The 22,572-nt window shown below is 44.5% G+C and overlaps 1 protein-coding gene across 1 annotated transcript in view; it reads right to left on the reverse strand.

Moving 5' to 3' along the window:
* The window catches only part of ATP9A (ATPase phospholipid transporting 9A), a 510,313-nt gene that overhangs the window by 132,884 nt on the left and 354,857 nt on the right, over positions 1–22,572 (reverse strand). Inside the window, exons 18-21 of the mRNA XM_078652049.1 lie at positions 18,615–18,785; positions 17,561–17,659; positions 12,014–12,103; positions 8,207–8,351 (exon numbers count right to left, since the gene is read on the reverse strand). Of these exons, the coding sequence (XP_078508175.1) occupies positions 8,207–8,351; positions 12,014–12,103; positions 17,561–17,659; positions 18,615–18,785 (505 nt within the window). The remainder of the gene's footprint in view (positions 1–8,206; positions 8,352–12,013; positions 12,104–17,560; positions 17,660–18,614; positions 18,786–22,572) is intronic.

Raw genomic sequence — 22,572 nt, forward strand, 5'->3', positions numbered from 1 at the left:
AGAAAGAGAAAAAAAACCCTCCCTAACTAAAATCCAGTGCATGCGGGTCTGGAAAAAATCCACTAGTGACAATCAGTCTCTTGCAGATTGAGGTATGTGGAAACCTTAAAGGTTTACGGTGATGAGGGCCCCTGGAACAGGCTACAAATTTTACCTAGCCAATGGAGTCTGGGTGCAGATTGGTCATGGCTGTCCTTGGTGCTCAACGTGAGCTGCGGGGATACTGCTTTTACCACTTACATGAGACTGAAATAAACAGAATGCAAAAACATAACAGACAAATAACTGCTGATGTCAGATGAATGTTGCACGGTGTTCCCTGTAGATGCAGCATTGAATGTGGAGGTTAGTTGCCAGATTGATGACAAATAAGCCTTGGCATCAGTAAGCATAGCGAAAAGGTTCTGGAACTTCACTGGGTCCTAGGGAGTGAGGTAGGAGCCTGAAACATTGTGAAAGGTGAGTCTAGAACTCCCACAATGCACTGGACCACCTAGATTTAGACGATAGCTAGTGATTCTTCAGATCCGGTTAGTTTTTCACCTTCAGTTTGTCGGGGACTAGTGCTACTAGTCCAGGGGAGTGCTGAGGATGCTTCTGGCTTCCACAGGAGTCCCTCTCTTTCAGTAGTGCCGAGTTTTAGCCAAATACGAGGGTCGTTCGCTCAGTTCTAAGTCTGTTGCCACAGGGGCAAAGTATCCCTCTTTTGCTCTGGTGCTGTGGGCAAAGTCCTACTGTCTGATCTCCTCGTAGTCTTTCCTTGATGCAAGTTGGTCAGATCAGCGTGTTTTTCTCAATACCCTTCCCAGGCAATCAGTGGACTTAAGGCCAGCGTGGACGATGAACTTATGGCATGACAAACCACACTCGTGCATCCCAGCCACCATGAACAGTTTGGGCCAAGGAGGTGCATATGTCTTCTGGGGCTGCCAGAAAGAGCTCACCAACTACTTCCCAGAGTACATGGAGTCCTACAAGACAGCTGGCATTGATCACCTCAAGGAAATGCTGGCTGATGAAAACATTTGCTTGCCAAACATTTCCATAAGTTTCCACTCTCTGATGGAGGCCTGCAACACCAAATTACAGGCGCTGGATACTTGGTTAAACGTCAGGGTTGTCTGGAGCTGTCCTATGGCTTTGTGCAACCTGTCTTTGACCGGAGGGCTAGACCAGGGCCTCATAGAATGGTAGGAGAGGTTTTGTCAGTGCCTGGCAAGGCTATTGGACCTCAGTAAGAAGATTCGTTTTTTAGGGCTCGGGCCTCCGCCTCCACGAAGTGGGGAGGCGGAGCTTCCCGAGATCTTATGCGTTCAAAAGAAGAAGGAATTCAGAAAGGGCTCTTGCCAGGCACATTCCTTAGATTTTTATGGCATCTGCCTAGTGATTCGTCTTCGCTGTTCTGTTTTTTTTGTAGCGTTGACCTGATAGGCTATAAGTAATTTACGCGTGGCCGATGTGGCATATTGTGTGCGCGAACGAGCACGGCCGAGTGATTAATCTTAATTAGGAGCTGTCAGAGTGGCAGTGTAATGCAATCCAGATGGTGCCGCGTTTAACATTTAAGTTCCCGTGTATGTTCGTTTCCCAGAGCCGCTCCTGACAGACACTGGACTGCGCGCGCCCTCACTACATTAGCATAAAAAAGCACAAGTGTTCCTTCAACAGCAGAACACACTAAGCAATCCAGCACATAGAAGAGAACGGATGTAAACATACAATTCAGGTCAGATTTATTCGCATGGAGTGATGTTTTCAGTATGACATACATGCAGTGCATAGAAGACCCTAAGATGCTGCAAAGACTAATCAATCGGGTGCCGTAGACCAGTGTTACATTTTCTCAAAGTCACATTTTAAAATCGATTTTCTAAGTTACATTGCAAGCCTGAATAGCAATATAAACGCCTTCAAGAGAGCACATAGATCATAAGGCATGCCCCGCGCTTTAAATCACACTTGATGGCACCAAGTGCCTCAACTACTTGGTCATCTGTCAATTGGAGATTCCATGGACAACTTTATGATCATATGCAGTATTACAGAAACCAATTTTACAGCCAAGATAATCGCTCTAATATTTTGTTTTGAATGCAACAGTGGAAACCAGGTACAAAAGGATTTGAGAATAGTAGGACCTTGCAGGAAACTGTCACATGTAAGCTGGCAATGGGGAAAAGTTTGCGCATTTCAAACTCCCACAGTACTGGTTTGAAAACAAAACAAAAACAACAACAAAAAAGAGCCAGAAGGGAAAAAAATTATAGATTTCTGACCAAAGGTGAAACAAGCAATATCCGATACCATCTAGTGCATAGTGGCGGTGCAGAGTGCAGAGTGGTGGTGCAGAGTGGTGGTGCAGAGTGGTGGTGCAGAGTGGTGGTGCAGAGTGGTGGTGCAGAGTGGTGGTGCAGAGTGGTGGTGCAGTGTGGTGGTGCAGTGTGGTGGTGCAGTGTGGTGGTGCAGAGTGGTGGTGCAGAGTGGCGGTGCAGAGTGGCAGTGCGGTGGTGCAGAGTGGCAGTGCAGAGTGGCAGTGCGGTGGTGCAGAGTGGCAGTGCAGAGTGGCAGTGCGGTGGTGCAGAGTGGCGGTGCAGAGTGGCGGTGCAGAGTGCAGAGTGGCGGTGCAGAGTGGCGGTGCAGAGTGGCGGTGCAGAGCAGAGTGGCAGTGCAGAGCAGAGTGGCAGTGCAGAGCAGAGTGGCAGTGCAGAGCAGAGTGGCGGTGCAGAGCAGAGTGGCGGTGCAGAGTGGCGGTGCAGTGGTGCAGAGTGGCGGTGCAGAGTGGCGGTGCAGTGGTGCAGAGTGGCGGTGCAGAGTGGCGGTGCAGTGGTGCAGAGTGGCGGTGCAGAGTGGCGGTGCAGTGGTGCAGAGTGGCGGTGCAGAGTGGCGGTGCAGAGTGGCGGTGCAGAGTGGCGGTGCAGAGTGGCGGTGCGGTGCAGAGTGGCGGTGCAGTGCAGAGTGGCGGTGCAGTGGTGCAGAGTGGCGGTGCAGTGGTGCAGAGTGGCGGTGCAGTGGTGCAGAGTGGCGGTGCAGAGTGGCGGTGCAGAGTGGCGGTGCAGAGTGGCGGTGCAGAGTGCAGAGTGGCGGTGCAGAGTGGCGGTGCAGAGCAGAGTGGCGGTGCAGAGTGGCGGTGCAGAGTGGCGGTGCAGAGTGGCGGTGCAGAGTGGCGGTGCAGAGTGGCGGTGCAGAGTGCAGAGTGGCGGTGCAGAGTGGCGGTGCAGAGTGCAGAGTGGCGGTGCAGAGTGGCGGTGCAGAGTGCAGAGTGGCGGTGCAGAGTGGCGGTGCAGAGTGCAGAGTGGCGGTGCAGAGTGGCGGTGCAGAGTGGCGGTGCAGAGTGGCGGTGCAGAGTGCAGAGTGGCGGTGCAGAGTGGCGGTGCAGAGTGGCGGTGCAGTGGTGCAGAGCAGAGTGGCGGTGCAGAGTGGCGGTGCAGAGTGCAGAGTGGCGGTGCAGAGTGGCGGTGCAGAGTGGCGGTGCAGAGGTGCAGAGTGGCGGTGCGGTGTGGCGGTGCGGTGTGGCGGTGCAGAGTGGCGATGCAGAGTGGCGGTGCGGTGTGGCGGTGCGGTGTGGCGGTGCAGAGTGGCGGTGCAGAGTGGCGGTGCAGAGTGGCGGTGCAGAGTGGCGGTGCAGAGTGCAGAGTGGCGGTGCAGAGTGGTGGTGCAGAGTGCAGAGTGGCGGTGCAGAGTGGCGGTGCAGAGTGGCGGTGCAGAGTGCAGAGTGGCGGTGCAGAGTGGCGGCGCAGAATGGCGGCGCAGAGTGGCGGCGCAGAGTGGCGGCGCAGAGTGGCGGCGCAGAGTGGCAGTGCGGTGGTGCAGAGTGGCGGCGCAGGGTGGCGGCGCAGGGTGGCGGCGCAGAGTGGCGGCGCAGAGTGGCGGCGCAGAGTGGCAGTGCGGTGGTGCAGAGTGGCGGCGCAGGGTGGCGGTGCAGAGTGGCGGTGCAGAGTGCAGGGTGGCGGTGCAGGGTGGCGGTGCAGGGTGGCGGTGCAGAGTGGCGGTGCAGAGTGGCGGTGCAGAGTGGCGGTGTAGAGTGGCGGTGCAGAGTGCAGATGACAGTGCATATCTACAGGCTAGTGAAGCCAATGCATATCTACAGGCTAGCGATGACAGTGCATATCTACAGGCTAGCGATGACGGTGCATATCTACAGGCTAGCGATGACGGTGCATATCTACAGGCTAGTGAAGCCAATGCATATCTACAGGCTAGCGATGACAGAGCATATCTACAGGCTAGCGATGACAGCGCATATCTACAGGCTAGCGATGACAGCGCATAACTACAGGCTAGCGATGACAGTGCATAACTACAGCCTAGTGAAGCCAATGCATATCTACAGGTTAGCGATGACGGTGCATATCTACAGGCTAGCGATGACGGTGCATATCTACAGGCTAGTGAAGCCAATGCATATCTACAGGCTAGCGATGACAGAGCATATCTACAGGCTAGCAATGACAGCGCATAACTACAGGCTAGCGATGACAGTGCATAACTACAGCCTAGTGAAGCCAATGCATATCTACAGGTTAGCGATGACGGTGCATATCTACAGGCTAGCGATGACAATGCATATCATCAGGCTAGCGATGATAGTGCATATCTACAGGCTAGCAATGACAGCGCATACACTCACAAGGAGACCACAGCCAGCTGAGGTGCAATCTTCACCCACTCACAAGAACGACATCACAGGCAGCAGCAGTGCAAGCTTCTTACACTCACAAGGAGACCACAGGCAGCAGAGGTGCAAGCTTCTCACACATAAGAAGGACATCACAGGCAAGTGGTGCAATATTCGCACATTCACAAGGAGATCCCTAGCAGTACACACCACATGAACACACTCCATAACACATAGCAACAATACATTGGCATTTACAATGCCATTAGCTCAAACTCAAATAAATCCGAGCCCGATTGCATTTCTAATGCTTGTTTTCTATAGTAGGGAGGAAGTGGTCAAAGACTTTAGCAGTTCTTCCAAAGGATGTGCTTTCCTCAGCTCCTGGTCCAGGATTAGGGAAACAAAGCCAGTACCGGGTAAGGTATCTTGTAGCACTATGTACCAATTATCCTCATCATAGGGTGGGTAAACTCTTCTCCATCACCCTCACTGTCCTCTCCATATGGCTGACTCTTGTCATGGCCGGAGGCAAAAGGCTGGTGCAATGTCTGTGCGCTTCTGCACAGTATTGGTATAGTGCCAGAAGCAGAGGGATTGAGTTTTGCCTGCATCACATTGGAATCTTGGCATTTGCTTGGTCAAGGTAGAGATGAATTTGGCTCACAGTTGAATACCACAATACCACAATAGGCTGTGGATCCTCCTCTGGAACTGTTGGTGCCGGTTTCGATGTCTAAGGGACCCACACAGATCTTTGGCACCCCATCTGAACTCTGGCCTGCTGTGGAACCTGAATCAGGTTCAAGGGGCACAGATGGTACAAAGGACGGATCACCCAGTGATAACCGGACTGGAGGTTCCAGTAGATCCGTAGCCTTGAAGGCACACCAGATAAATCAGAAGCAAGCCGAAGATGCACAGCATCGACCCTCTAAAGACTTCGACATGCTGTAACGTTGCCGGCAGACCCAGGAACTTAAGATTCATTGGAACCATGGTTGGAGTCGGCTATTCGTCAGAGCGAGATTCTGAGAAACAGTGATACACTGGAACGTTTTCTGGAGAAGGAGAGTGATAGGAAGGGACAGGGTCCCGCTTGGGCTTCTTGTGTTTCTTTTTATACTTACCCACAAGATCTGCCAAGTGAACACATTAAGGAAAGGGATTAGGTCCATACTTTTTACATTGGCCAGGAGTGGGACCTGCTGAGAATCTTGTGGTGTTTTTGTCACATAGAGCTACGATTCATATTCACTGATAGGTTTTGTTTCATCTGGGCACAGTCGTCAGAGGTCTTGGAGTCGTACACCAAACCCAAACGCAAGAGGCACACCTCACAGTATCTGATAAGTTCATCTGTTTGCAACAATCCCTAAAAAGTGTAAACCTTCTAGTCTTAGTGGGTGACATGTTTGCTTGCACATAAGACTTTAGAGAATAAAACTGTTAGGAAAAACATTTTAAATGAATTAAGTAAAGGAGCGGAGCATTTGAAAGCACAGAAAGGAACTGATGTCAGTATACATGGGTGGCGCAGATAAGCGCCTGCGCTGCTCGCTAGTAGAATAAAGTAGGCACAGAGATGTACAGCACAACCTGTCTGCATTCAAGAGCACTTCTTTTTGAGTTTCTGGATTCAGTCTGGTGTCTAGGGATATTTACAAGGTGAGGAGTCTGCAGTTAGAAGTATCCATCAGAAACACTGCCTAATTTGTCCTTGAATTCATTCTTGTTAAAACTGTTCACATCCGAAAAAGAGATGTGCAGTCTAAAAAGTTAATAGGCTGTGCCATAGTTCCAGTGATTTTAAAAAAAATGTGTATTGTGCTCCCCCAGTCAATCATGTTGTTTCCCGCTTCCCTCACAGAATTTTCCAACCATAATGATCAGGGAAGTAACTGTGTCATAAACTACACATACCCATGGTTTTAACTTTTAACTCTTACCATTCAAACCTTATCTTTGTTTTGATTTCAGCAGCCTGAAAAAGCTAATAGACATAAGCTGTCTGAGCAACACACATGCCTGCTGATTTCTTCTTAAATTGTAAATAGATCACCCAGTTAAATATGAAAAGTAAAAAAACGCCATTTTAAATAATGAAATAGCTTTGGAGTATTTATTTGTGACCTCTTTCAAGAATGATAACATCACTTTCACAAAGTGCACAACACCATCCAGCGCTCTCATTGATCACACACCAGCCACTGACCATTATCAAACAAGTACTCATTGATTTCACCATTGACATTCAAACATGCTATCTTGGCTGCACAAATAGAACCACAGGTAATGCAAGCACCATTATAGCAAATACAATAGCAAGACTCACTATTTTTCCCACATGCATAACCCTATTCCACAACAAGCATTGCTGATCTACTCTACTCTCAGTTTCAACAAGCATTTTGCCTCCTCGTGACTGTTCTTCCTGTACCCTATTACAAGCAGCATACACTTATGCAACTTCAAGCTTCCCACTGTATTAAAGTTGTCAGAGATTCTGTGGAACTTTTCAACCTTGTGTAACCTAACATTTCATGTCGCTTCATCCACTCTCATTCTTGGCCACAATGTTGACTTCAACTTCACACTTAACTGCATTTCAACTGGACTTATCGCCAAACACTGCTCTCTCAAATCTGTAAATGCCTTTACATCCCACTGCCATAAAGTATATCACATCAATGATGTAAATTCGATCTGCCGCACTCCTAAAGCCACACTCAAGCTTTGTTCTCAACACCCATGCACACCTTCTCATCAAGGTCAGATATAAATCCAGTGCCCAATAGACACAAGACCTCAATAGCACCAAAGGTGCAAAAATAAAACAGTGAAAAGACTGTTGCACATCCACAGCTCCCAGAGACCCAATAGCACTTAAAGTACATGAACTAACAGAATACAAGCCATTATGAGATGGCAAGTGAGATAACTACACCACAGACATCACTGAAGCTGTTTCGAAAAGTGAAACACTCTTCAACGCAATGACACATTGGCATAAATCATTCCCACCTCTCATGATTTCCCAACCAACTGAGAAATCAACTATCATTAACACTTTAACAAAATCGACACGATCCCCAACACTGCATATGTCTTCACTCAGACATCTAGATCCCCAAATCCCCATCAAGCATGCCTTTCAATCCCTTATCTTTTAAGAACCAAATAGGTTTCTCCAACCTCTCTAAGCAACATCCTATCAAACAGATCTTCTCCCATCCACCCTCTTCAGGTCTCCCAACAGACTGAGGCTCAGTGACTTATGTACACTATTTGTGTGCACAGTGTGGGATGGATCATGTGCTGGAATACATTTGGGCATGGAATTTCATATTTATGATGAACGAGTGGTCCCACATAAGCTTTTACAAAATATATGGAAGTTGGCTTACTTAACATAAAAATTGTTTAAATAAAAAAGGTAATGTTATTGCAAGAGTTAATACAGTGTACTATTAACCAACAAATTTAAACTGTGAAGCCTTGTGTGAATCTATAAAAAAAATGTGATACTTTATGGAAGAGTTTTAGTTTAAATGATATATTTGAAAACTTTAGGGGAATTTTTTTTCCTACCTACTGCACAGGTAAGCTTTCCGGTCCGTTCTTGCAGTAACCGCACAATCTGGGCCTTCTGAGTTGGAGCACATCTACAACATATTACTGCAGGGCATTGGCATGCTAGCTCCATGAATTCATATTCATAAAATTTTAGGCACACCTGTTTCAAGAAAAAAAAATCGAGGTTTATAAATGATAACCTTTCAAACACGATTTCACAAATGTGGAGATCGAAAATGATTTGCTGAATTTTCCCCATGTACTTTAACTACAAATAAGCATTGGCCCTTCTTTCAAGCTGTAGAAGAGCCTGCATGGTGAGCAGGTGCTTCATGCTCTTTCTTGGTTACCATATATGCTGCTGTATGGTGCCTATAGAATCACCTGCATCTTGTCACCTAAGCCTCAGGTTTATATGCTAATGAGAGATAGAAGGCACGCTGGTATTCAAAGTAAATGGCCAGGATCAAAGAGAAAATGAGCACCTAATATAAAAGAGAGAAATACATGCATGGCATGATACACAAAGGTTTACCCTGTAAAAGCGATGGCTGTAATCCAACGTGGCCATGGGCTTGGTTTAGTGTAGTCAGAGCTATGGTGAGTCATTAGCAGGGCCATTGCCTAATGCAGTCAAATGCCATAATTTGGCGCTGTCTAGGCCAGACAATGTTTCCTTGTTGGCATGAGTGTGGAACTGTTAGGGTCCTAGTTTAGAACAGCTCTGTTCCCTTTAATGATCAACATAAAAGCTTAAAGCCCTTTTGAGGTCTAGTCATTGAAGCCTCTCCTCCACTTTTGAGGGATGCAAAGAAAATAGGCAGTGCGATAGACTCATTAACATGGAAAGGAGTCACAACTTTTGTTAATAAAGCTGCACTAGATCTCACACACCAGTTTGTCAGGAAACAATTGTGGTGTAGGCGAATGCACCAATAGTGTCTGAAGCTCATTTACTAGTTAAGTGATCGCAATGTAGAAGATAGTCTTCAAACTCAAGAGATGCAATAACCAGCTGTGCACCGCGGTGAAGAGCATGCACATGGGAAACATTAAGACCAAACTGAGGTCCCACTTTGGCATCACAAATGGTTTAGAAGAGAAAATGTGTAAAGTCTTGAACTAACCTCATCACAAGAAGTAATTTTAACAAGGATGGTTGATCTAGTAAACACCAAAAGGGCGGACAAATAACAGTGCTTACTGCAAGGCATTGGTAGACTAAAGACAAAACGAACAAAAAATACATCTAACAGCTTGGATTTCAAAGAGTCAATCTTGTGGATATCCCACCAAGCCACATGTCTCATCACCCAGCATAGATGGACTTATTTTAGGGCGACTATTAGTGAGGATGACATCCCTCACTTCTAGAGCAGATCAAACTCAGTCAACTGCTGCCGCTCAGTCTCCATGCATGAAGATGTAGATTGCACAGAGTTCGGGGAAAGACCCTGCCATGCTGCTGAGACAGGAAATTCTCCTGAAGTGGCAGCCTGTATGGTGGACAGGTGCTCATGCCCAGAAGCTCCTGCTGTCAAACTGTCCTGGCTCAATCTTGAGCATATAGAATGTACTGGCCCTTTCACCTCTGATCTTTTTCTGTAAATAGGGACTGAGAGAGTGTAAAGAGAAGGCATACATACATTGAGATTTGCATGTCAGCCGGAACGCATCTCACAGAAACTCCAATGTGGAAAACGTTCAACACTGCATGTTCTTGACTGTGGCAAAAAGATCGAGCTAGGGTTCTCCATAGAGCTGGAACATGCCCTGCATCACCTTGGCATGTAGTCACCATTTGTGATCTGCCCACCCCATATCAACTGATGAAACGTTTTCTTTTAGCATTCTTATTAAATCATTCATTCTCTGATTCCATAGTTTGTTATAAGAACAATTCATTGCAAAGGTAAGGGATCTATTGTTGATTAATGGAACAGCATATTGTTTATGTGATGGATCGGCTGTTAAAAGAGACTTTTAGATGATACTATCATTTCCATTATTAACAGCACACATATTTTAAAAAATTGGTAATAACTCCTTAACTGAGAGTCATTAACTGTGGATCATGTCATTGGGAAAAGAATAACTTTTGACAGATCTGGCCATCCACATCTTGTTCAGGAATCCTTCATCAGACCTCTTAAATTGTACAGAGAATATGTTAGAGTCATGGTCCTGAGCGTTGAGATGCCTTGATATCAATTTCATTGTGGATTCTGATGGCTTGATTGATGCAAGTGTATAGTGAATGGATATTATCCTTACAGATAACGATGGATCCACAATATCAGGTTATGCTATATTATCAGATGATTTTACCAGTGTACCTTCTATAGGAAAGGAGGGCCAGGCACATTTTAACATTAGTTGGTGTTTTCTGATTCTAACTGGGTATTGCCCATCACATGGTGCACATAAAAACTTTCAGGGAGGAGTTGAAGTGGAATATCATCAGGAGTGAAATCTATTGGCTGACAGCAGGATATTTTCTGAAATGGTGAGTCTTAGACTAAAGGAATCACCAACATTGATTTGGAGCATAAGCACGCAATTGCTGCTAGGACAAGTCCTCACTAGTTTGTAGGAGGCCCATAGTTTTTAAAGGCTCAGTGAAACCTCGATTAGGTTCGAATTCCATGAGTGCCATTTTGGACACTGGAAAATAACTACTTATTGTCTTCCTCTTTAGGATTTGAGCAGGTAATACAGGAATCATTGCAATGGCTAAAGTATTATGCTGAAGGGCTTTTTTTAAAAAGACTTAATAAAACAATACCTCTTTTAGTAAAGATATGTTAAATGTACAAAATACGTTATGGATTCAACTCTGTAAATACTGAATTGAACCAATTAAAACAACTGTCTTATTTTGATAATAACACTTTAACATTGAGCAAAAGACCAGAATCGCTAGCCACGGTACTGTCTGCACAGAGATTGGGTGGGGCTACCATTCAAACTGTCAAATGAAATGTCATCTGGTTTTTGGCATAATCCAAGTCAAAGTTCAGCACTGAATGGTATTATTATTATGTGCCACGAAAAGAATAATGCCATTGTTGGCCCATTCGTTGCCTTTAATGAACAACTAAAGTGTAAAAAATGATTCAATTCAAATTGTCACTAGCTTTCAAGTACAATTGAACTGCAAACATTTTCTAAGAAAAATACAGCAGCAATATAGGGCAGCAGCATTCTATTTCAGGCCCCAAACACTCCAAAACATTGGCTAATCCTGGACACACTTGTGGTCACACAGTGGCATAGCTCATGCCAAAGTCTGGCACAATGATGGCACATACAAATTGATTACATACATGCAGTCATAGGTCCACTCTGGCACAGTCACCCTTTTGAATATACAGAACACATTTTGAAACAGTCTCAATAAGGTCATTAGAGAGACTGCAGCAAAAGTAGTATCTTCAACAAGAAAAATAACTTTCTTATGTGAATATGTTGGCAAAGTATGTACTGTTCTTGAGATGTGGTCTTTGTTGGCAGGATATGTCTTGATCTTGAAGTGTGTAAGTAACGAGGTTAAAGGAGTTGGGGTGAGGCAAGCTATGCGGTAATCACTGGTGGACTGAGAGAGAGCATATGCTCAGGTATTTAAGGGCACATGAAAAGGTAGGGTAATGGGGCAATGCACCAGATGTGCATAGGTTTAGAAGAAATATTGAGAGAGTGAACATTCGGAACTGTTCTTTGCAAAAATCTAGGAACCTTTTAACTTATTTTTAGAGTACTATTAATTTTTGTAAGATGAAATGGATAAGGCACTTTTTCCAGAAACCAAGTATCTCGCCTCACCTCAAGTGAATCTCCAGATATAACAAGAGCACAGTCGTGTTTTCTCCTAAATGCATTTAACTCCAAATGAGCTTCTCCACGATTGGTTACCTAGAAAAGAATAAACCAGTTGAGAATCAAAAAACTCAGCAAATTTTATTTATGAGATCATGCAAGTTTTTCACTGAGTGTTATGTAATCATCAGTGTTCACAAGATGCAACAGAACTGATAGGATTTTAAATTCAAAGAAAATGATTAATTTGGAGGACGGATTGTAAATTAAACAAACATGGTAAATTATAATCTTAAGGAATCGTCCACATACTATACATTAACAAATATCTTTCACTATTATTTTATAAGTGTAAGACAATAGGCTTTTCGTGTGTTAATGACTGGAGCAACACTACATTTTTTTACGGATCACCTTTTCAAGTATGGACTCACTACCTATAAAATAGCCCTAGCTCTCTGTGTGTACTTTTCATACATAGCAAATACTCTTCCCTCCAGTTATGGCATTCTGGAATATTTCACTGTTTTTCATCCTGTATGTCCAAACGATACCAGTTTGTTCACATAGGCAACTGCAGGTCCCAAAAGATCTCTATCACCTACTGAGTCCCCAGGGTTCAATACTGTCTCCAATCTCTACATGGAGCCACTTGGTGCTCTATTCATAGATAACAGCATTATGATTCACCAGTATATCGAAGATACACAACTCTACTTATAAATCTTCTCTGATTCAGATATCCAAAGCGTCAAACTGCATGCAAATCATCCAGACCTCGTTGCCAGGTGCCTACCTCAAGCTCAACCCAACTAAGAAACAATTCTTATTACTTGCAGAGAACAACAAAGAAGAAACAGTACAATCTTGGCTCAGTGGCATGACCTTTGACTGCGTCGTACCACAACTTTACTGAATGCCAAGTCACTAGTATTCATCGTGAACATCAACCTCACCCTCCAGGAACAAACTGCCATAAAAAAAGGCGGCCTGGTACCAGTTCCCTCCTCTAAAGACAGTGAAACTGTTTTTCAAGACAGCAACTTCAAAAACACTGTTCAAGCCCTTGTACAATTACATCTGGATGGTGTGAATGCCCTGCTACACAGTCTCCATGAAATCACAATGGCACCCCTCAGGAGCCTCCTACACACTGCAGCATGTCTCATCCAGGGCCTGAAGACATATGATCACATCACCCCTATCCTTATGGAACTCCATGGGCTCATCTTGCCTGCCCGCAACATCTTAAAAAAGCTGCATCATTTACAACACCATCAGGGCCTGAACTTCCACTTATCTTACAGACAAGCTAACTATCTCTGGTGGATCTCGGCTCGCCTGCAGCAAGGACACCTTCAGACTGCAGACTAAGAGATGTACACAAGAAAAAAGAAAGGCAGCTGGCCTTTTTCATCTAGGAACACAGCATATGGAAAAACATCCCCATGTCCATCAAGACTGCCCCAACGCTGCTACAATCTAGGGAAGCATTGAACACGTATATTTTTTAAAGACCACTACATCACAATGCATTAACTGTCCATAATCCAGCTACCTCTCCTATCACCTGCTGACTTTATGCTCGTCTCTAACACTGTACTCTTTTCTGCAGCCTTTTGGCTAGGTTTCTGCCATAGGAATACCATCTACATACATACACACACACACACACACACACACACACACACACACATCCTTTAAAAAAAGAGGACGTTGTAAAAAGTGTAATGGTGAATACTCAGGAACACCTGAGCAGCAGTTTCCACTTTAGCGCCGAGACAAGTCCGGGTAATTGTGCGCTCTATAAGCTGTTAAAATAAATTTATGTTGCGCAGCACCATATTTCAAAATCAGGGTTTGTGTTTCACCAAGACAAAAAGTTCACCCAATATCTATGTAAATGTTCGTTGCAATTTTGGATCCATCAACAGTGAGATTTTGGGTTCAAGTATTTTGTCTACAACTATCTACTGTCAAACAGTGCTCACAGTATAGTGTGGATATGAAAAACTATAATGCACACACAAAAAAGGAACTACCCTGAATAGAACAGTCAGTCAAAAATGGAGATGCTGATGGGAAAATATCCTTTTTTTTCCAATCATAGCTGCAATTATTGTTCCCCCTTTCAAAACTCATGGCTCCCTCTGTTTTTTTGTAAATACCCACAATCACCTTTTTTATCCACAAATTAGTTGAATCCAGACTGTCTATAATTCCTCAATTAACTGTTCATATAAACACTTAATTGCCTTTGTATTTATCGTTTTTAATCTGGCACAATCTCCCTTTATTGTATTTCGTTCTGTGGACTATCGGTCCCTTTTTCACCATTTTTATGAATCTTTTCCACGGTAAAATGACTAGTTTAACGGCCACAAGAAAAAAATCTCTGTTAATTTAACCAGGTACTATTGGTCCGTTTTCATGAACCTTTTCCAACTTGAAATCATTAGTATAATGGCCGCCAAGGAGAAACTCTGTTATTTAACCGCGCACCAGCTGCTTCTTTGGTGAGAACCTCCAACCACACCCCCAGGCCCATCATGTCATCCGCGATCACCGGGGACAGACGCTTCAGGTTGGAACACGATAATTTCTGCCTGTGTGCGCCGCTACACGACGCAACCCCCAGGCACTCCCGTATGGGACATGGAAAGAAAGCATGTGTGGCTGCCAAGAATCAATGATGTCTCTCCCCTGGCGGCTGCGCTACACGCAAATGCCAGGCTTTTATCAAGCAGTAACGTAAGATGTAGCATCCAAGCAGCAGCTCGGACAGCGGATCTAGAAAGCAATTGACCACATAATTGCTCATGTAAACTGCTAATGAGCCAATTTAGCAGATTACGATGACCTATAAAGTGAGATGGTCTCGCTCCACTACGCCATCATCAGGGAAAAGGAGTAGACACGTCTAGGTAGACAGCGAGGGACGTACCTTGAAGCGATAAGAGTGTGGCTGATGTGTGAATGAGAACTCGTAAACATTTTACTATGGAGTTCACGCCTTGATATTAAATGGTTGGCATATGTGATTACTTACCTCCCTTAATTACCATCCTTTTTAGAGTGTGACTACAAGAGTCCCTCTTACTCCCTTTCCATGGGGCAATTTAGAGATTCTGTTGCGGTAAGAATGTGAGCTGGTCTCACTAAACTTATGAAAATAATTTTTTAATGTGTTTCACGTTTGCAGTGACACGTGTTTCACTTTCAAATTTTCTTTTTTTTATATATGTATTGTGTGTATGTTCCTTTTATGTAACAAGGCATCATTTAGAAACAAATTTGACAGAATCTTACATTTGTTTTACAGGCTTAATGAATACAATTTAGTTAGAGGATGTCACAGGTCACCCAGCACAGTGGTAACATATGACCAGATTTGGTAAGATAGGAGGACTAGTTTTTTTCGTCCTGATGAATGCCATGGACCCTCAGGGCCAATCTGGCAGAAACGTATTGACGACGACTACCACTAGTTCCCCCAATCCCCACACTTAGGGGTCCATTAGGATCTCGGGCGGATCGCCCCCGCCCGCATGGAGGTGGCGATCCGCCCGAGATCCGTCCCCGCCCGCCACCCATTTCCCCCCGCCATATTACTATGGCGGGGGGACCGCGGCGGACAGAAAGACTGTCCGCTGCTTTTCCGCCCGGTCAACAAGTCGAGCGGAAAAGAGTTTAATATGGTGGCGGTGTCTGTTAGACACCGCCAGCGATATTACTATGGGGGCAGAAACATGCCTATCCGTGGTGGCAAACCATGCAGGTATTGCTTGTAGGGGCCCATTGCGGGCCCCCAGGGACTCTGGGGGTTGGGGGGTGCACATGGGGGGTACCTATGGTACCCCCCTGCATTTCAATAGACAACGTGGCAGGCACCGTGTGGTGCCTGCCACGTTGTGCATTGGAATGCGCAACATGCATTTTTAGCATTGTGGGGGGCGGTGCTTTTCAGCACCGCCCACCGCAATGTTAAATATGTGAAATGCGCCCACCACTGTGGCGGGCGCATCCTAATTGCCCCCAAGGGACCACCGACCTAATGGCGGGCGGTTCCTCTTCATGTCGGGATGGCGGGCGGGACCCCCCATAGATTTTAATACCAAGTGAATACCCAGCGAATAAATGTATTTCAGTTTTTACATTGGTTTTTAAGAATCGCTTCTCTCACGGGCCCCCTCTTAGATTTAGAAGTGCCTCCCTGTCTCCAGGCGTAGGCCCACTCTCTACCAAACACGGTTTCTAGATGCCAGCACTCCACTAATTAGTGCTTGTCAGTTTTTGGTCACTAATCTCTAACGACTATTCCATTCGGGGTAGCTTCTTTTTGTGTGTGTGCATTATAGGAGGCGAGCTCACCCTGAATACCCCATAGCCTCTAGTTCCTTCCCCTGGAAAGCTCCAGGATGTTGTGTGTTGATATTAAGACGTTCTGCAAAAGTGTATTTGAATTGGACTTTAGGCTGTCAATTACTCATAAAACAATACCGCCAACAGTTGGCACAACAAATATCAGACCAAAGGTATGTTGATGTTCATTTATCACATAGTGTGCCCAAGCATTACTTGAAGGCATAAGGCTTGGACTGTATTCGAATTAGTAGAAATCATGGAGTAACAAACAACTGAACACCTAGATCCACCTAAAAGACTCTGTCCTAAATGGGAGTTAGCTGAGGGATCCCTCTGCTGGGTGAACCGGTTAGTGTGGAATACCATGGTTCCCCAGAAGAGACTACTCTGCATAAGTACGACACAGCATACTGTATTAACGCCAGCGTAGTGGTAGTGGTTTGACCATGACAAAATTGAATCAATTGATTTCAGGGCTGGGAATAAGTGACGAATCAAGATGTGTGCAATAAAAGGTAACCATGCTTATATGGTGTATTTAGAATAAGGAAGCCCTTGATGCCTCCACCAATAACCCCCCCTGCACACATAAAAATACATGAGTTGTGAGAGTTGTTTTAAACACAAATTCAGGTTCTCAATTTTTTAAATAATATTCCAGCAATTTATAATTTAGAATCAGCTTTGCTAAGCAGCATAAAGAGTTAAATCAAAGGCACAAGGGAATATTCTGGACTGGTTTACAAACATATGCATAATTATGAAGCAGTATTCACCACCAATTAGCACAGGAGAGAAATTAATATCAATCTTTGAAACATAGCCTGACTTAAAAAGTAGGATTGGTTTTATAACCAAAGACACATTTATGTGATCTATCTTAGTCTAATACAATCACAACCAGAAATGAGTAAGTGATATCTATGTACATCCCCTACACATGCATCTATGGGTTCGTAGTTTATTATCATGGTAGGCGTAAACAGTGACCTGTACAACTGTTTGAATGCCATAAGTGAACATTTGCATATTAAATTCAAACATCTTTGAAAATACAACTCTAAAAGCCAAACATAGTGCCTACAGTAGTTTATACATTATCAGTGAAAATATAAATACATATACATATGTGTATTCTCCCAGTTGGTTCCCATGGCCCCTAGCGCAACAGAAGCCATATATACTCACTGGTCTGAAAATGTGAATATCCTGATTCCTCGTAACAAGATGTGCATTCTTGGCTGTACATGTTGCTGTTTCCAGTTTGTCACCAGTCAGCATCCATACCTGTAGGGAGTATGTGTAACACATTCAACACATTGTACAAGGAGTATGCACAACTTCATACTCAGCACATTGTACAGTCATGATTAGTATGTAGATTTAATCCCATGAACACAATGGAAGCCACTGAACTGAATTCATGCCCAATAAGCTGCTCCCCATTCTTCTTACCGATACATGCATTCTGATAATTGATTATTCAGACATGGCCAACATTCATCCAGTGCCACAAACAACAATGAATTTGGCTATTGCCTTCTAAAGTGGCTGTTTAATCTTATAGAAACCACAAATAATATACATTAGAATTACCTATATTCTATGGTAAAGTAAACCCAAAACACATAGCACAGTTGAGGAATATTATCTCACAAAATGCCTAAAGCCTTTTACTAGCAGAACTCTTCGCTCCTTAAGAATCGACATTAGGGATGTAGGGAAAGTAGAGAACTTTACAATTTTGTGAAGTGACAAAGTTTGCCACAGAACTTTAAGAATGTAGGAAGAAAAATAATTGTAACTTCGCACAGTCTAGTTTTATCTTATTTAATTTCTGTGGAGTTTGATTGCAAGGTATTTACACCTGTTTGTAATTGGTATAATCTTACCATCATCTCACTTAAGTAAAGCACAACTGTACATGACTTCAACATCTCCAACCTAATGGTCAACTACATCAGTAATACATACTTTGGTCTTATCTCTGAACAGTCAAAACAATTTAGGACAATTTTATTTCAGAATTAAAAAAGGAGTCATATGTGGTAGCTCAATCTGACTGAGATCTCTTGCTACCTCTACGTCCCACGATTGCAACAATGTGAAATCAGTGACCCTAGAGACTGAAAATGAAAATTCGCAAAAGCCTCTAACTGATGGATGCTTTTGTTCTTACTACGTTTATCCTATCAGAAGTAGAAAAAACTAGTAATTTTGCCTAATGGGTGCTGCACTGTACCTTCATGCCGGCATTTCGCAGAGTCTCCAGGGTTGGTCGAACATCTGCCTGCAACTGGTCTTCTACTCCGGTCAGGCACAGAAGTTCCATCTCCATCTCCAGGCTCTCGATCACTGTTGCGACCTTGAGTGATCTGTCGTGTACACTCAGCTTGGCCTGGACGTACCTTGCCTGACATAAACATATAAACATTAAGAGTATTGCTTGTAGTTCTGCCCATAAACATCAAGAGATCCATTGCAGACATGCATCGACAGCTGTTGCCCCATGTCATGTGTCCCCCGTTTTGAGGTTTGTATACCCTTAGGATAACTCTCTCTTTTAGGTGGTATCCATGGATTCCTTAAACACTGGGTTTATATGAACACTTCAACACGAAGTGATATTTACTCACAATTCCAATTGTGTAAATATATTATATATACTCTTTTATAATTTCATTCTCTCATTATAGACCATGTATTGTTTAAAGAGAGTAGTACAGTGAACCAATTAAATAGGGTAAGTAAAATCTAATTCCGTAGACAAATTAAATATTGTAATTAATAGTGCCAAGAGTTACTTAGTTAAAGATAACAGCAAATTCCTAATTTGCTAAAGATGAACAAGTTACTTACCTTTGATAATGCTCTTCTTGGTGGATACTACATCTAATTACAAATTCCTCTGTGGCATCACAAAGAGTTTATGAGGAAACAAATGAGTCAAACATTTTAGAAACCTCTTCATAACCGGTGATTTAAACACGGACGGTTGGTCTGATAAACGTAAGATGCCAAAAAGACTGGCAAATTACATTCAAATGTGCCCACTGTGAGTCCTTGCAGGGATAGAGATTAAACAAACAACAAAACATCTGACTGTTTGTGCAGTAAAGGTAAGTAGTGTTTATTGAAAACCAGCCAACAAACCCGTCCCAGCATTCAGCATAAACAGACTTCGTAAAGGGATGTCTGGCAGACAGGATGACATCCACAATTTCAGAAGGATGATCAAACCCAGTTGCCTCAATATTTATACAATACAGGATGGTGAAGATTGTGCAGGTTTGTGTGCAAGAACCTACCCTGCTGTTGTTACTTAAGATCCTCACAAAGCGGTAACTTGATCGGAGGACAGATGCTCATGCCAAGACATTCTGGGCACCACACTTTCCTTGCCCAATCCGGAGCCAATAGGATGACTTGGGGCCTGTTCCTTCCTGAACTGCTTCAGAATTCTGGGCAGGAGAAGCATAAAGACTTACAGAAGTCTGTGCTGCATTTCAACTTCGAGAGAACTCCTTCTTGAAAACTTCAACAAGCAAAGGTTTTGATATGTGTGTTCTCAGCGGGGGAAAAAGATCACCATTTATGGAAGGTGCCCTGTGCCACCTCATTGGGGAATCTCCCATTTGTGATCTGCCATTCACTTTTAGCGGAGTTCATCTGAATAGGCTTTCAAAGATCCTACCATGTGGTTTATGACCAGGGAAATGCCTTAACACCGATGCCAGGTCTAGTGCCTACTGGCAAAGGACCGAGCACCCACCCTGCCCTACAGTACCACATCATGGTGGAGTAGTCCATGAGAACCTAAACTAGCCCAACCTTTATAGAAAGGGGTAATGCTTTCAGTGTTAGGTGAATGGGCCACATCTCCAGCAGGTTGATGTTTAGATGGGTCACCACCAGAGACCAGAGTACTCTGATCTTTACCTTTCCCAGAAGACCTCCCCATCCCAGGAGCAATGCATCCATCTTCCCTGTCAGCTTGAGGTGGGGTAGGGAGAGGACCCCTCCGCCAGTCCAATTGCGGGTAAACAGCCACCACTCAAGATATTTTGAAGTCTCCTCCTTAACCTGGCCCCACTAAGTCTTCAGGATCCACTTCTGAGCCACATATGCCACCTGGCATAACTGATGAGCAAGATGCTGGAGACCAAGGGTGCAGAAGCATCAGAACCTCTCTCACCCAGACAGAGAACCAAGGCTGAAACATTGGGATTATAGCACGATGCCCTAGACTCGTTGTGATGGAGGAAAGACCTGAAACTGCACAGCATCCAGGAGGGCTCCAATGAAAGGGAGGCTGTGCAAAGGAGTCAAATGTGACTTTGGCATTTTGAAGATGAACCACAATGATATCAGGAGGTTCACGGACATAAGGAGGTGGTCTACAATTGACTGCGGCGAGCTCGCCTTTAATAGCCAGTTCTTGATTTGGGGGAACCTGGAATACCCAATCTCCAAAGATGTCCTGCGACCACCGCCATCACTTTCTTGAACACCTGAGGAGCACTACTGTGGCCAAAAAGGGAGCACGAACAAACTGAAAAAGTTACTGGTCCAGCTTGAACATCATGTAGCATCTGTAGCACTCCAGGACGGGTACATGAAAGTAGGTGTCCAGCAGGTCGAAACCTTCCATCCAATCATCTGGATCCAGGGCAGACAGAACCTGGGCCACATGAGCATCCTGAAGTTGGGGGAAGGACAAAACGACATTCAGAAGCAAGAGGTCTAAAATGGGGCTAAAGCCTCTGTCATTTTTCAGCATGAAGAAATTGGATTAACAGCCAGTCACTATTTCTGGGGATTGAACCCTCTCTATGGCTCCTTCGGCCAAAAGAACCTGGACTTCTTCGAGCAATATGGACTGGTGATGCTCTGAATGGTGCTCTGATGTTGGAGGATTGTGCAGCAGGTCTAAAATGAATGGCAGGACACAGCCCCATTGAACAATCTGAACGACCCACCTGCTAGATTTTGTCTTTTATCTACATTCGAGGAAATGTCTGGCCCTGCTGCCCACAGGGCGGTTATGTGGCATTAAGGGCAAACTTATGTGGCTTAAAGGGAGACTGGGAAGTGCACTGCTCCTGGTGGACTGTGTACTGTCTGCTTGACCCCTGTCCCCAACATCAACAGGACTGAGGTACCTTTTGTGGTGGCAGTCGGCCTTGGCGGCATGGCAACCCTCCGGAGTATCCTCGAAAGTGGCGGAACAATTGAATATACAGGCCTAAGAAATTCACCCTGGTCAGTTTTCTTTAAAGTATTCCAATGCCAAATCATCCTTCTCGCCAAACAGGCAATGTCAATCCACCAGCATGTCCATCGGAGTAGCTTGCATGTCTGCAAAGAAGCCAGAGGACCTCATCCAAGCATACAGTTGAAGCACAATGCTATGCTCAAGCAGATAATATATTGTGTGACATCCTGACCTGTCTATATGATTTGTGAAAGGTTGGCACATCTTTCTTGGGGACCCCAGAAAGATATTGCAAACTATGTCCACACAGAATGGCTATACCCCCTCAGCAAACAGCTAGCACTGACAGATAAGAGGTGAGACAGGCAAAGGAAAACATTCACTTCACAAAGAAAGAATTGAGGCTCACCCTCCTGGTGGAAGCCTGAACCTACAAAAACATTCTGGTGTAGGGTCCTGTGTTCTGATGTCAGGGTTGCCTGGCAACCGGCCTGTGACACCTGGCAACCAACCTGATCAATGGTGGACAGAAATAATGCTTAGACTAGGTGTCTATACTGGTGCCAGACAGGGACCTATTAAATGAAAGTAAGGGTTTGGAGGGTTCAGGTTGCAAAAGGTCAGTAGGTAAGTTATATTTTACTTCAATAGTTGGTAGTTGTAAATGTAATACCTTCAATGCATGTCTATTAAGCACGGCAAAGGAGGCACCATATTCCATTGATGGCCCAGGAAGAGAACACAACCCAGTGCCCGGAGAAGTCTCCAACCCCCCCTGACACATGCTTAAAACCCAGTACTTTTAGGCATAATTCTCTTGAACACTGCAAATAACTGAATTTTCTAATAAACAATTAGACATCTGGTGATGAAAACTTTGGGAAGAAGCTCCGGATCCACATACAAAAGCACAAAAAGAAAGAGATGTATGTCTATGAGAAGTGTGGCACTTATAGGCCACTTCTGGAGCAGAACAAGGTCAACA

The sequence above is a fragment of the Lissotriton helveticus genome, chromosome 7 (assembly GCF_964261635.1).
Source record: "Lissotriton helveticus chromosome 7, aLisHel1.1, whole genome shotgun sequence".
Taxonomy (NCBI): Eukaryota; Metazoa; Chordata; class Amphibia; order Caudata; family Salamandridae; genus Lissotriton; species Lissotriton helveticus.